Source organism: Schistocerca cancellata, chromosome 6, assembly GCF_023864275.1.
Source record: "Schistocerca cancellata isolate TAMUIC-IGC-003103 chromosome 6, iqSchCanc2.1, whole genome shotgun sequence".
NCBI lineage: Eukaryota > Metazoa > Arthropoda > Insecta > Orthoptera > Acrididae > Schistocerca > Schistocerca cancellata.
The window spans coordinates 549,976,791-549,991,257 of NC_064631.1; the positions used below are offsets into that span (position 1 = coordinate 549,976,791).

General features: G+C 43.1%; 1 protein-coding gene across 1 annotated transcript; it reads right to left on the reverse strand.

Moving 5' to 3' along the window:
• Positions 1 to 3,464: 3,464 nt before the first annotated feature.
• Positions 3,465 to 14,073, reverse strand: LOC126088616 (neuropeptide-like 3). Its single transcript, XM_049906845.1, has 2 exons — positions 13,923 to 14,073; positions 3,465 to 3,823 (listed from the first exon to the last, which is right to left on the reverse strand). Exons 1-2 carry the CDS (start codon positions 13,932 to 13,934, stop codon positions 3,596 to 3,598), a joined length of 240 nt encoding a protein of 79 aa, XP_049762802.1. The 5' UTR covers positions 13,935 to 14,073; the 3' UTR covers positions 3,465 to 3,595.
• Positions 14,074 to 14,467: the final 394 nt, after the last annotated feature.

A 14,467-nucleotide genomic window follows, 5' to 3' on the forward strand; every position in this document is an offset into this window, starting at 1 on the left:
TTGTTGTGGTCTTCAGTTCTGAGACTGGTTTGATGCAGCTCTCCATGCTACTCTATCCTGTGCAAGCTTCTTCATCTCCCAGTACCTACTGCAGCCTACATTCTTCTGAATCTGCTTAATGTATTCATCTCTTGGTCTCCCTCTACGATTTTTACCCTCCACACTGCCCTCCAGTACTAAATTGGTGATCCATTGATGGCTCAGAACATGTCCTACCAACCGATCCCTTCTTCTAGTCAAGTTGTGCCACAAACTCCTCTTCTCCCCAATCCTATTCAATACCTCCTCATTAGTTATGTGATCTAACCATCTAATCTTCAGCATTCTTCTGTAGCACCACATATCGAAAGCATCTATTCTCTTCTTGTCTAAACTATTTATCTTCCATGTTTCACTTCCATACATGGCTACACTCCATACAAATACTTTCAGAAACGACTTCCTGACACTTAAATCAATACTCGATGTTAACAAATTTCTCTTCTTCAGAAACGCTTTCCTTGACATTGCCAGTCTACATTTTGTATCCTCTCTACTTCGACCATCATCAGTTATTTTGCTTCCCAAATAGCAAAACTCCTTTACTATTTTAAGTGTCTCATTTCCTGATCTAATTGTCCCAGCATCACCCGACTTAATTCGACTACATTCCATTATCCTCGTTTTGCTTTTGTTGATATTCATCTTATACCCTCCTTTTAAGACACTGTCCATTCCGTTCAACTGCTCTTCCAAGTCCTTTGCTGTCTCTGACAGAATTACAACGTCATCGGCGAACCTCAAAGTTTTTATTTCTTCTCCATGGATTTTAATACCTACTCCGAACTTCTCTTTTGTTTCCTTTATTGCTTTCTCAATATACAGATTGAATAGCATCGGGGAGAAGCTACAACCCTGTCTCACTCCCTTCCCAACCACTGCTTCCCTTTCATGTCCCTCGACTCTTATAAGTGCCATCTGGTTTCTGTACAAATTGTAAATAGCCTTTCGCTCCCTGTATTTTACCCCTGACACCTTCAGAATTTGAAAGGGAGTACTCCAGTCAACATTGTCAAAAGTTTTCTCTAAGTCTACAAATGCTAGAAACGTCGGTTTGCCTTTCCTTAATCTTTCTTCTAAGATAAGTCGTAGGGGCAGTATTGCCTCACGTGTTCCAACATTTCTACGGAATCCAAACAGATCTTCCCCGAGGTCGGCTTCTACCAGTTTTTCGATCCGTCTGTAAAGAATTCGCGTTAGTGTTTTGCAGCTGTGACTTATTAAACTGATAGTTCGGTAATTTTCACATCTGTCAACACCTGCTTTCTTTGGGATTGGAATTATTATATTCACCTTGAAGTCTGAGGGAATTTCGCCTGTCTCATACATCTTGCTCACCGGATGGTAGAGTTTTGTCAGGACTGGCTCTCCCAAGGCTGTCAGTAGTTCTAATGGAATGCTGTCTACTCGCGGGGCCTTGTTTCGACTCAGGTCTTTCAGTGCTCTGTCAAACTCTTCACGCAGTATCATATCTCCCATTTCATCTTCATCTACATCCTCTTCCATTTCCATAATATTGTCTTCAAGTTCATCGCCCTTGTATAGACCCTCTATATACTCCTCCCACCTTTCTGCTTTCCCTTCTTTGCTTAGAACTGGGTTTCCATCTGAGCTCTTGATATTCATAAAAGTGGTTCTCTTTTCTCCAAAGGTCTCTTTAATTGTCCTGTAGGCAGTATCTATCTTACCCCTAGTGAGATAAGCCTCTACATCCTTACATTTGTCCTCTATCCATCCCTGCTTAGCAATTTTGCACTTTCTGTCGATTTCATTTTTGAGACGTTTGTATTCCTTTTTGCCTGCTTCATTTACTGCATTTTTATATTTTCTCCTTTCATTAATTAAATTCAATATTTCGTCTGTTACCCAAGGATTTCTACTAGCCCTCGTCTTTTTACCTACTTGATCCTCTGCTGCCTTCACTACTTCATCCCTCAAAGCTACCCATTCTTCTTCTACTGTATTTCTTTCCCCCATACCTATCAGGTAGTGTTTTCCAACTATCCAGATGATCACACAGGAATTCCAAACTGCATCAGGATCCAGTGCAAGTACTATGATAGTCAGGAGGCGAGAAAACTTGGATTTCATGGTCGAGCGGTTGCTCATAAGCCACACAACACGCCGGTAAATGCCAAACGACGCCTCACTTGGTGTAAGGAGCGTAAACATCGGATGATTGAGCAGTGGAAAAACGTTGTGTGGAGTGACGAATCACGGTACACAAGGTGGCGATCCGATGGCAGGCTGTGGGTACGCCAAATGCCCGGTGAAAATATCACTGGCCCGAAACCACTGCCGTTGCAACTTCAGCGGTGTCAATTTAGAGCTTATTGGAGGGTAGGGTGGAGGCCTGTTGTGTTTCCTGATGAAAGGTGGTTCTGCCTTGATGCCAGTGATGGTCGTGTATTGTTTAGAAGAAGGCCATCTGAGGGCCTCCAACCAACCTATTTGCGAGGTGGAAACACTGGACCTACACCTGGAGTTATCGTGTGGGTCGCGATATCGTTTGACAGCAGTAACGCTCTCGTTTTTATGGAACGCACCCTTACTGCAGATTTGTACGCCTGGTGAGTCGAGCTGTTTTGGAGCCACGCATGAACAGCATTCCAGGGGGAGTTTTCCAACTGGAAAACGCTCTGTCACATCCCGTTGTTAAAACCCAAAGTACTCTGCAGATTGTCGGCATATTGCCTTGGCCTATTCACTCACCAGATCTGTCTCCAATCGAGCACGTATGGGACATCTGCAGTGTCATCCACAAACAGCATTAACTGTCCCTGTATTGACCGACGATGTGCAACAGGTATGAAACGCCATCGCACATGTACAGCACGATGCACCTTTGGACGTTTGCATTTAGCAGTCTGGTGGTTACACCGCTTATTAATGCACCAGCATTTCATGTTTGCAATCGGTTATCTCGCTTTAACGTTAACCTGCCATCTTGGAATGTTACCTAGACAAATGTATTCCTCAAATTTCATTACTCTATACATTAATTAGTTTTTAGTGTTGCTATTTTTTTCTGGCAGTATATTTCAGACCAGTTTAATAATTCGTAAATGCACGTTTCAGTGCATCGAAGATGTCAGTAGCACATCACGATGTAAAGGCCTTTAGTGGGTACTTTTTCATTAAGATACTGATTTCCCATGGGCTCTGCATGAAGTCGAGCGTTCACGAAGTATGGCAGACAAGGCGACTAATGTGACGTCTCAAGTTCGTTGTAGGGTCCGTATTTCTCATGGGCTCAGAGGCTTTCGCAGGCCCGGATAGGCCCCCCACTATACAGGCTGAAACCTGCACTGTGCGAAACTAACCGGAAAGAGAATGACTATAATACTGCAATGTGCTTTCCATCATGCCCAGTACAATGGATTGAGGAGTATGTCTGTTGAGGTAGTCATAAATAAATAGATCAGTTTTTTGATGCGACGAATAAAATAGATAATTTATTTCAGGCTTTCATGTTGGTAACACTGTCGTCAGCAGTGCGCCTGCCGGCCGGATAAGGGTGTAGTCGAGTGACGTGTTTTTTGCGCTGGTGGGCTGCTTAGCCCAGGATGATCTTGGCGTGAGGCACAGCGGCGGCGACAGCCAGCGGCTGCGGGGCGGCGAGGACGCCACCGATGCCGACGACGCGGGGGGCGAGCACGGGGGCGGCGATGGCGGGGGCGGCGATGGCGGGGGCGATAGCGGGGGCGACGAGGCCGGCGCCCAGGTAGCCAGGCTCAGGCAGCGGGGTCGCCGCCGCCGCGGCCAGCACCACGCAGAGCACCACCTGTGGGCACGCCGCACTCTGCACTCTGAGCCTCTGTTTTCTTTATTGTTCACAAGTTTTTAGCCCACAACTTTGCCTGCATTTGTATATTAACATATATGTCACACTTACATACATGATGAACCACAATTCCGCCGACAAACGTTAAGGGTTCCTTCAGTAGAAGAGATGTGTCTTACGGAAGCGAAGATGAACTACACTCTGGTCTCAAAAGTGAGGGGATAGGGATGTGCACATATACAGATGGCGGTAGTGTCCCGTACACAACGTATATAAGGACATTTCATTGGCGGAGCTGTCATTTGTTCTCAGGTGATTCGTGTGAAAAGGTTTCGAAGGTGATTATTTTCGCTCGACGGGAATTAACAGCAGAACGGCAGTTGGAGCTGGAAGTATGCGACATTCCATTTAGGAACCGGTTAGATGATGAATATTACGAGATCCTCAGTGTCATGAGTGAGCCGACAACACCGAATTTGAAGCGTTACCTCTCAGCACGGACAACACAATGGCGGACGGCCTTCACTTAACGACCGAGAGCAGCGGCGTTTGCATGTTTTGTCAGTGCTAACAGACAAGCAACACTGTTTGAAATAACCGCAGAAATCAATGTGGCACGTACGACGAACATATTCGTTAGGGCAGTGCGGCGAAATTTGGCTTCAATGGGCTATGACAGCAGACGACCGACGCGAGTTAACAGCACATTGTCTCCAGCTCCTCTCCTGAGCTCTTCACCATATCGATTGGAACCTAGATGACTGGAAAACCGTGATCTAGTTGGATGAGTCCCGATTTCAGATGGTAAGAGCTGATGGTAGGTCTCGAGTATGGGGCAGATCCCAAGAAGCCATGGACCCGAGTTGATAACATACCGTGCAAGCTGTTGGTGACTTCATAATGGTTTGAGCTGTAATGGTTTGGGCTGGATCCTCTGGCCCAACTGAAGAGATCACTGACTGGTAATGTTTATGTTGTGCTACTTCATTTGCAAAAATTCATGGAATTCATGTTCCCAAACATTTCACTGGACCACAGTTGTTGGTGACTTGTTTGAAGAACATTCTGGACTATTCAAGTGAATGATGTGGCCACCCAGATGGCCCGGCATGAACCCCGTCGAACACTTGTGGGACATAATCGAGAGGTCATTTCGTGCACAAAATCCTGCATGGGTAACACACCGGCAACTATGGACGGCTACTGAAGCGGCATGGCTCAGTATTTCTGCAGGGGATTTCCAACGACATGTCGAGTCCGTGCTACGTCGAGTTGCTGCACTACGCCGGACAAGCGGAGGTCCGAAGCAATATTAGGAGGTACCCCACGACTTTTTTCACATCAGTATGTAAACGAGATGAACCAGAGCTCTACCGACAAACTTTAATGTTTACGTCACATATTGACTGTAGTATGTTTTAAGAATTTAACTTGCACAGAGGTGGAGAACAAATTCAGGAATGTGTATACAAATTTTTAGCCTTTTCCATAGCCTTTCAGGGCTTATATTAAGGTGAAAAAATTTGGGCCCCCTACTTTAAATGTCTGGGTAAGACAGTTCGAAGGTTGTGGTTCAAATGGCTCTGAGCACTATGGGACTTAACGTCTCTGGTCATCAGTCCCCTAGAAGTTAGAACTACTTAAACCTAACTTAACCTAAGGACATCGCACAACACCCAGTCATCACGAGGCAGAGAAAATCCCTGACCCCGCCGGGAATCGAACCCGGGAACCCGGGCGCGGGGAGCGAGAACGCTACCGCGCGACCACGAGCTGCGGACTCGAAGGTTGTCATTCACAATCTGGACTCCGAGGAATTGGTTTAATCTCGTTAAGATTTTACCCTCGGTACCTAATCACTGTAGCCAGTTACTGCATGAGCACTGAATCGATAAGCAACAGCCCAAGGGCAGCACACACCAAGATGGAAAGACGTTCGGCAGCTTGAATGGTTTGAAAGAGGAATTCGGTTTAAGTATTTGGGAGGAATGGTTACGGAAGATAACTAGGTATCACAGAGAAAAATGTAGGGATAGCTGCAGGTAACAGATGCTATTACAGCTTTCTTAACATGTTGCAATCCTAAAACATTTCAAGACAGCTGAAGGCGACATACTACAAAACAATTATAAAACCAGTTGTTACGGATAGTTCCGAAATGTGGACAATAACACAGCAGATTAGATATGCCTTGGATGCATGGGAACGCAAAAAATGGTTCAAATGGCTCTGAGCACTACGGGACTTAACTTCTGATGTCATCAGTCCCCTAGAACTTAGAACTACTTAAACCTAACTAACATAAGGACATCACACACATCCATGCCCGAGGCAGGATTCGAACCTGCGACCGTAGCGGTCGCGCGGTTCCAGACTGTAGCGCCTAGAACCGCTCGGCCACTCCGGCCGGCCTGGGAACGCAAGTACTGCGCAAGATATATGGGGCAGTATGTGATAATGGTGCTTGGAGATTATTTAGGACCAATGAAAAATAGTATGAATGCTACAAAAGTCCACCAAACACCGTATATCGTCAGTGGTTGGGGCATATGAAGGCAACAGAAGAACAAAGAGTGCCAAAGAAAGTGCTAATTCCAAATAAGAGGGTAGCCGCTCAATGGGGAGACCGGGATTGCGATGGCTGGATGATGTCGAGACGGATCTGAGAAGGTTGGGAGAGCACTGGCAGAGACAGGTGGTCGACAATGCCTTGCATGGGCTTTAGTGCCGGAAAAAAGATGAAGACTTCTCGTTCTCCATTTCTGGCAATGATTTCTATTTGGGAAAAAATTCAAAGTTGAACCCTGGTTTGGAGTTCACGTTTGATTGTAGGTCCCTCAATAAACGCGTAGGTGAGTTAGTTCAAAGGTTACACCTTCATAATTAAATAATTTTTATTGCCTTTTCAGCTCGTTAAGATTTTATATTCATTGTACAGTCATTCCAGCCAATTATACGTGCCACTACATGAATGTTGAATCGATGGGCGATAGCCCAATGGCAGTACACTGACCGTACTAAGATACGTCACAGCCCAGATTTCCTTTAACAACCAATCACGAGGGGCGGGAGAGAGCCCCTGTGACTACCTCTTGCTTCTGCTTCCCGAAAGACACTTCTGAATTACGCTCCCTTGTGTATTAGTCCTGCAACCGGAATAAAATAATAATTGGATCCTTTTACCGACCTCCCAATTCAGATTATACGGTTTCTGAAAGGTTCAAAGAAAACTTGAGTTTGATTTCAAACACGTACCCGACTCATACGATAATAGTTGGTCATGACTTTAATTTACCCTCCATATGTTGGCGAAAATACATGTTTAATTCCCGAGGTACGCATAAAATATCATCCGAAATTGTGCTAAACGTATTCTCTGAAAATTATTTCGAACATTTAGTTCCTGAGCCCACGCGAATAGTAAACGGTTGTGAAAATACACTTGACCTCTTAGCAACAAATAATCCTGAGTTAATAACGAGCATCAAAACCGATTCAGAGATTAGTGAAAACAGGATTGTCGTAGAGATATTGAATATTGTAATCCCTAAGTCCTCGAAAAATAAGCGAACAAAATACCTACTCAAAAAGAAAAAAAAAAGGATAAAATTTCACTTGACGCCTTCCTGAGAAACACTCTCCACTCATTCCAAATTAATAATATAATAATGTATGTGTAGACCAGATGTGCCTTAAATTCAAAGAAATAGTACCGACAGCAATTGAGAGATCTGTACCAAATATATTAACAAACGACGGAGCTGAACCTCCTTGGTACACAGAACGGGCTAGAACACTGTTGCAGAAACAATGGAACAAACATGCCAAATTTAAACAAACGCAAAATCCCCAAGATTGTCTATCTTTTACAGAAGCTCAAAATTTAGCGCGGACTTCAATGCGAGATGCTTGTAACAGTTTCCGCAACGAAGCTTTTTCTCGAAACCTGGCAGAAAATCCATAGAGATTCTGGTCGTGTGTGAAGTATGTTAAAGGCAAGAAACAATCAATGCCTTCTCTGCGCGACAGCAATGGACGTACTATCGAAGACAGTGCTACCAAAGCAGAGTTACTAAACACAGTCTTCCAAAATGCCTTCACAAACGAAGACGGAGTAAATATTCCAGAATTCGAATCGAGAACAGCAGCCAACATGAGTAACGTAGAAGTAAATATCCTCGGAGTAGTGAAGCAACTTAAATCACTTAATAAAAGCAAGTCTTCTGGTCCAGACTGTATACCAATTAGGTTCCTTTCGGAGTATGCTGGAGCATTAGCTCTATACTTAATAATCATATACAACTATTCGCTCGACGAAAGATCCGTACCCAAAGACTGGAAAGTTGCACAGGTCACACCAATATTCAAGAAGGGTAGTAGCAGTAATCCACTAAATTGAAGTCCCATATCGTTAACGTCGATACGCAGTAGGATTTTGGAACATATATTGTGTTCAAACATTATGAATTACCTCGAAGAAAACTGTCTGTTGACACACAGCCAGCATGGGTTTAGAAAACATCGTTCCTGATAAACACAACTAGCTCTTTATTCACATGAAGTGTTGAGTACTACTGACAAGGGATTTCAGATCGGTTCCGTATTTCTGGATTTCCGGAAGGCTTTTGACACTGCACCACACAAGCGGCTTTTGGTGAAATTGCGTGCTTATGGAATATCGTCTCAGTTATGTGACTGGATTTGTGATTTCCTGTCAATGAGGTCACAGTTCGTAGTAATTGACGGAAAGTCATGGAGTAAAACATAAGTGATTTCTGTCGTTCCCCAAGGTAGCGTTATAGGCCCTTTGCTGTTCCCTATCTATATAAACGATTTGGGAGACAATCTGAGCAGCCGACTTCGGGTGTTTGCAGATGACGCATTCGTTTATCGACTAATAAAGTCATCAGAAGATCAAAACAAACTGTAAAACGACTTAGAAAAGATATGTGAATGGTGCGAAAAGTGGCAGTTGACCATAAATATCGAAAAGTGTGAGGTCATCCACATGAGTGCTAAAAGGAATTCGTTAAGCTTCGGTTACACGATAAATCAGTCTAACCTAAAAGCCGTAAATTCAACTAAATACCTAGGTATTATAATTACGATCAACTTAAATTGGAAGGGACACATACAAAATGTTGTGGGGAAGGCTAACCAAAGACTGCGTTTTATTGGCAGGACACTTAGAAAATGTAACAGTCCTACTAAGGAGACTGCCTACACTACGCTTGTCCGTCCTCTTTTAGGATACTGCTGCGTGGCGTGGGATCCTTACCAGATAGGACTGACGGAGTACATCGAAAAAGTTCAAAGAAAGGCAGCACGTTTTGTATTATCGCGAAATATGGGAGTGAGTGTCACAGAAATGGTACAGGATTTGGGCTGGACTTCATTAAAAGAAAGGCGTTTTTCGTTGCGACGGAATCTTCTCACGAAATTCCAATCACCGACTTTCTCCTCTGAATGCGAAAATATTCTGTTGAGACCGACCTACGCAGGGAGGAACGATCACCACGATAAAATAAGGGAAATCAGAGCTGGTACGGAAAGATATAGGTGCTCATTCTTTCCGCGCGCTATACGAGATTGGAATAACAGAGAATTGTGAAGGTGGTTCGATGAACCCTCTGCCAGGCACTTAAATGTGATTTGCAGAGTACCCATGTAGATGTAGATGCTCCAGGGCACACAGTTTTATGCCGTTTATTCCTGACTCTTTGTATTTTTCGTCTGTTTCTTTCATAACATACAACTGCCCCTCTCGCTATTATCCAGCATTCTCCCCTGTAATATTACTGTTACTTTCCAATATATTTCATCTTTTGGCCACAAATACCTGTTATCTATGCGACCGGAGTATGGAATAACTACATTCACCATGGAGGATCCATTTGTAGCCCGAAACTGCTACAAACGCAAATTATCCCGAATATAAAGGCAACAGTGTACCATCTCTAATTGGACCATACATCATAGAGCACTACAGTCCCCAAATCAGTCTTATAGGTAAAGGCATATTTGCCTAACTATCTGGTTACTTCCACTATTAAGCTGAAGATTCTTTTTTCTCTCGTGAAGTTATCTCTAAATGGTCAGCATGCAAACGTATATAGATACAAATTAATGGCCTAAAATTAGATTCATTCCACTTCCTTATGATACGTGACCAATGGATTATGTAACTAAATAACTAACGGTCCATAATCCAACGAGTAGTTTACGCAGACTTCTACCCTAGCCTACGTTTTCCCCATCTTTTCGTTTTGCACTTTAACCTTCCACTTAAAGTCTGACAATCTGAAGACCCCAATGAGTAACCAGCTATACGTGAAGGTGAATCCAGGACGTCCTTATTGGGCCCCAAATCGGAGGACACCTGTTAAGTCCAAGAGACTCACGTATGTAGGCTTTACTGTTGGACTCGGCACGGTGTACCAAGTAAGTGTGTCATCCATTTTGATGTCTTAATGTACTGTATAAGTTCTTCACATCTGTGAAATCGCTACTCCCAAAATAATAATGCAACCCTTTCTACTTCTCAATCCCACGCCAAGTTAGCTCTATCTGAATGCCTCAACACTTATCCCATCACATGTTTCGAGAGAGGGTGCGTGCTGACTTTTTTTCGAGTACATTTTGCTAGTATTTCCTTTTCAGTAATTTGAGTGTCCACTGAACTATCTGTAGACACAGCATGGACGACCAGCTGTTGGAGAAGGCGCAGCTAAGATTCACAGCCTGGACACACAATTGGAGCAGAGCTGCACAGTCAGAAAGTAGCCCATCCTAACAGGCTGTACTGTTGGTCTAGGCATGAGGTAACCACTTGAAATGTATAAGTCAGTTTGCCGTTGACCTCATCTTCTTAATCAACCCCCAAACCTGCGACCCCCAAAGCCGTCAAAAGCGTATGACCCACATTCCAATCGCAGTTTACCCTATAATTTTTCTACCCCACTGCCCAGAGCATCTTCAGGTAACCTATTTTCTGCTGTCTCAGCTAGTATCCAACAACCTGTCCACTTTCAAACGAAACGTTTTCACCCATTCTAATTTCCCTTCGTATCGTATTTAATGCTTAATCAACTATTTACTAGCACAAATGGCACACCTAAAATCAACTGGTTCAGAAAGAGTAAAGTAGGATTGATTTGTAACGTCCCATTGACAACAAGGTCATCAGAGACGGAAGACAAACTCGGATTAGAAAGAATAAGGAAGGAAATCGACTGTGCCCTTTTCAAAGGAACCGTCTTGGTATTTGCCTTAAGCGATTTAGGGAAATCATGGAAAACCTAAATCACGATGGCCAGATGGGACTTGAACAGTCGGTCTCCAGAATGTGAGTGTAAATGTGTCAGCCAATGCACCGCCTCGCTTGATCCCAAGTTTAGAGCACAGTTACACAGTCCATCAGATCAACAAATATAGGCTACTTTCGTTACACAGTACATGGAATGCTCACCAGAAATGTTTCAGTTATATTGAAGGTACGTCCAACTTCATCGAGTACTGTTTCAGTACCCTTTCCTTGTTGCAACCGCTACTACCAAAGCCGTCAGTAACCTACGATGCCTCTCAGCATCACAATTTCCCCATCCACTGTGCAGCCCAACGCAAGATTGTCTTTTCCTGAATGCTTCAGCACTTTTCTCAAGTGTCCATTCCTCAAGAGAGGGTTTCACTAACTTCTTTCCTAGCCAATTTTTTCTGATAACTTTTTGTTCTGCTCTTTGTGAGTCCACTTAATTTCTAACAATTTGAAAGTATCAGCCGGTGAGCAGCTAGAAGAGCAGGTGCAGTTAAGAGTCATGAGCTGGACTCTACGTCACAGCCAGCCTGCATAATCCTAGAGAGTAATCCATGAAGACTGTACTGTTGGACTATGCGTGACAGACTCACTTGAATTGTTTGAACCAACTTAATGTCCTCAACGTTTTCACATCTCTGAACCAAAGTCTTCAATAAACTTGGATGCTCTATAATTTCCCAGGGTCATATACAATATGAACAAGAAACGAAAGGGACTAATAAACCTGAAAGACCAAGAACAGAGAGCCCATATTAAAAAGGGCACCGTCTTTCGCCCCTATTGTTGAATTTGTACGTCAAAGAAGCAATGACGGAAATAAAAGAAAGGTTCGAAAATGTGATTAAAGTTCAGGGTGAAAGACTATCAATGATAAGAATCGCTGATGACATTGCTATCCTCAGTAAAAATGAAGAAGATTTACGGGATTTCTCCAATGGGATGAACAGTCTAATGAGTATAAAATATGGGCTGAGAGTAAAGTAGAAAATAAAAAAGGGAATGAGAAGTAGCAGAAATGACAATAGTGAGAAACTCAATTAAAATTGGTGATCACGGAGTAGACGAAGTTAAGGAATTCTGCTACCTAGGGAGTAAAATAGCCCACGATGGATGGAGCAAAGAGGACATAAAAAGCTGACCAGCACCAGCAAAAAGGACGTTCTTAGACAAGGCAACTCCACTATGTAAAACGTCCTCTTATATTACTATGTTTTGCTATTGTTATTGCTAGAAAAACCTTTATTCAGTCTGTCGTCGAAATTTTGAAATAAATGTTATTTGGATGTCGCGTAATAAACATTTCGCGTGAAGTGTTGTTCGATACAGGCAAAGATCATTGTGGAAACTAAGACACTGAATATTACAAATAATGTTATTAAAGAATACGGCCGACTGAATACATCAAATAAGAGGGCACGTACATTCGCGAATGAGTGGTCAAAAAAATAATAAGCGTTAATACTGTGTAGGAAATGAGTCTTAAATATAGTTACGCTTGTACACACTCAAATGTCTGAGAATGTACCAACGGGATAGAGGCAAGTACATTTTAGTGCAATCATCCCTCGTGGCCTGGATAAAAAGAATTACAGTTAAATGCATTTATTCATCTTAGAACGTAAATAGCTGGACTTTGAAATTAAATGAAAAGAAAGACTGAATGTCGCGTCAAATATATTGAAATTGGCGGTAGCGGCCACGAAAGGAAGAAGATGAAGACATTCACGTACTTCTATTGTTGAGCAGCGTCACCGTGAAGATCGTCGCCTCCATCTAAATTCTCTGCATAAAATTAAAATAATAGTAATAATTTTCCAGAATTGCAAGAGCTGGGACCCATGGTATCACAAAAGACGAAATCGCTATGCTTCAAAATCACTTTCACTATTTAACCCAATTTTATCAATAAGAAATGGCACAACCCGTCTTAACACTAGGGCAGGATAACAGCGAAAGGTAACTTATTCTAAAACTAATAAACGAAGAGCGTAAAGCTTCTTTTGTTCAGCAAATGCTTTACGCATTAATCTTTGGTAGTTGAACTAGTGTCTATATATTCATAAAAAAATTTTATATCATTCCTTTACGACTAGTATCAAACAAAGGCCTTAATTTGAAGAATAAATTTCTGAGAATGAACGTTTGGGGCACGTCATTGTATGGCAGTGAAACATGGTCTGTGGGATAATCAGAACAGAAGAGAATCGAAGATTCTGAGATGTGATGATACAGAAGAATGTTGAAACTTGGGTAGAAAGGAATAGAAGGAGGAAAGGACAAAAATGAGGGACAGGACGATAGGATATGTCCTAAGACGTCAGAGAATATCTTCCATGTGCAAGAAGGAGCTACAGGGGGTAAAAACTGTAGATGATGACAGAAATTTGAATCCACTCAGTAAATAATTGATGACATTGCAATTGCTACTTTGAGATGAAAAGGTTGGCACAGGGAGGCATGGTGGGCCACACCAAAGCAGTCATAAAACTGATGACTAAAAAAATTCTCCATCCACCGCTCAGGAAACCGACAAGTTACCTATTCCTGAACGCTTCTGAGTAAATCCCAGAGCTATCCATTCTTCAAGGAAAGGTTTGCACAGCGTTCTTTTCAAGCCCATTTTTTTTCTTATAACTCTTCGGTTTGTACTTTTAGTGTTCAATTAATAACTATCTGAAAAACCTATCTGGTTGACCAGCAATTCAGAGTGTCTCGTTATGCCCAAGCAGGAAGCTAGACCACAAAGTGCAAGAGACTGACGTGGTCTGGACATGGGATACTCACCAGAAACTTCATGTTGGGCAGGTGAGGAAAGAGTCTGTGGTCGCTGTTGGGCGGAGGGTGCCAACTGATGACTCCCAGCAGCCGGCAGGCTCTTATATAGGGCGGCAGTCGGCGTAGCCTTCAGGGCGTGGCGTGTCCACACAGGACCTTGATCCGCGGACGGCGGCATTCCGCTACACGCTGCCACCAGAGGTCGCCGCTGCTCCCACGCATCGGGAAACGCCCTCTGTCCCAGCAGGTGCCCGCTACTGCCGCTGCACTTGCACCTGCTGTATTGCTCAGTCCTTATTGTTGTTGTAGTCATCAGTTATCAAGCAGCTCTCCACCCTAAAATATCTTCTACACTTACTTGCACGGATACTAAATCACGTGGAAGAGGTCGCGAGGTGTATGTTCAGTACAAGCTGCGACGCTGACGTTAAATAAGCCTACCCAGCGCTCAGAAGGCCGTATTTTCCATAACATATTGTATTGTTATAGTTTTTACGAGAAAAACAATGTTTTTTACGGCAGCATGAATTTTTATTACATACTGTCCATTGAGT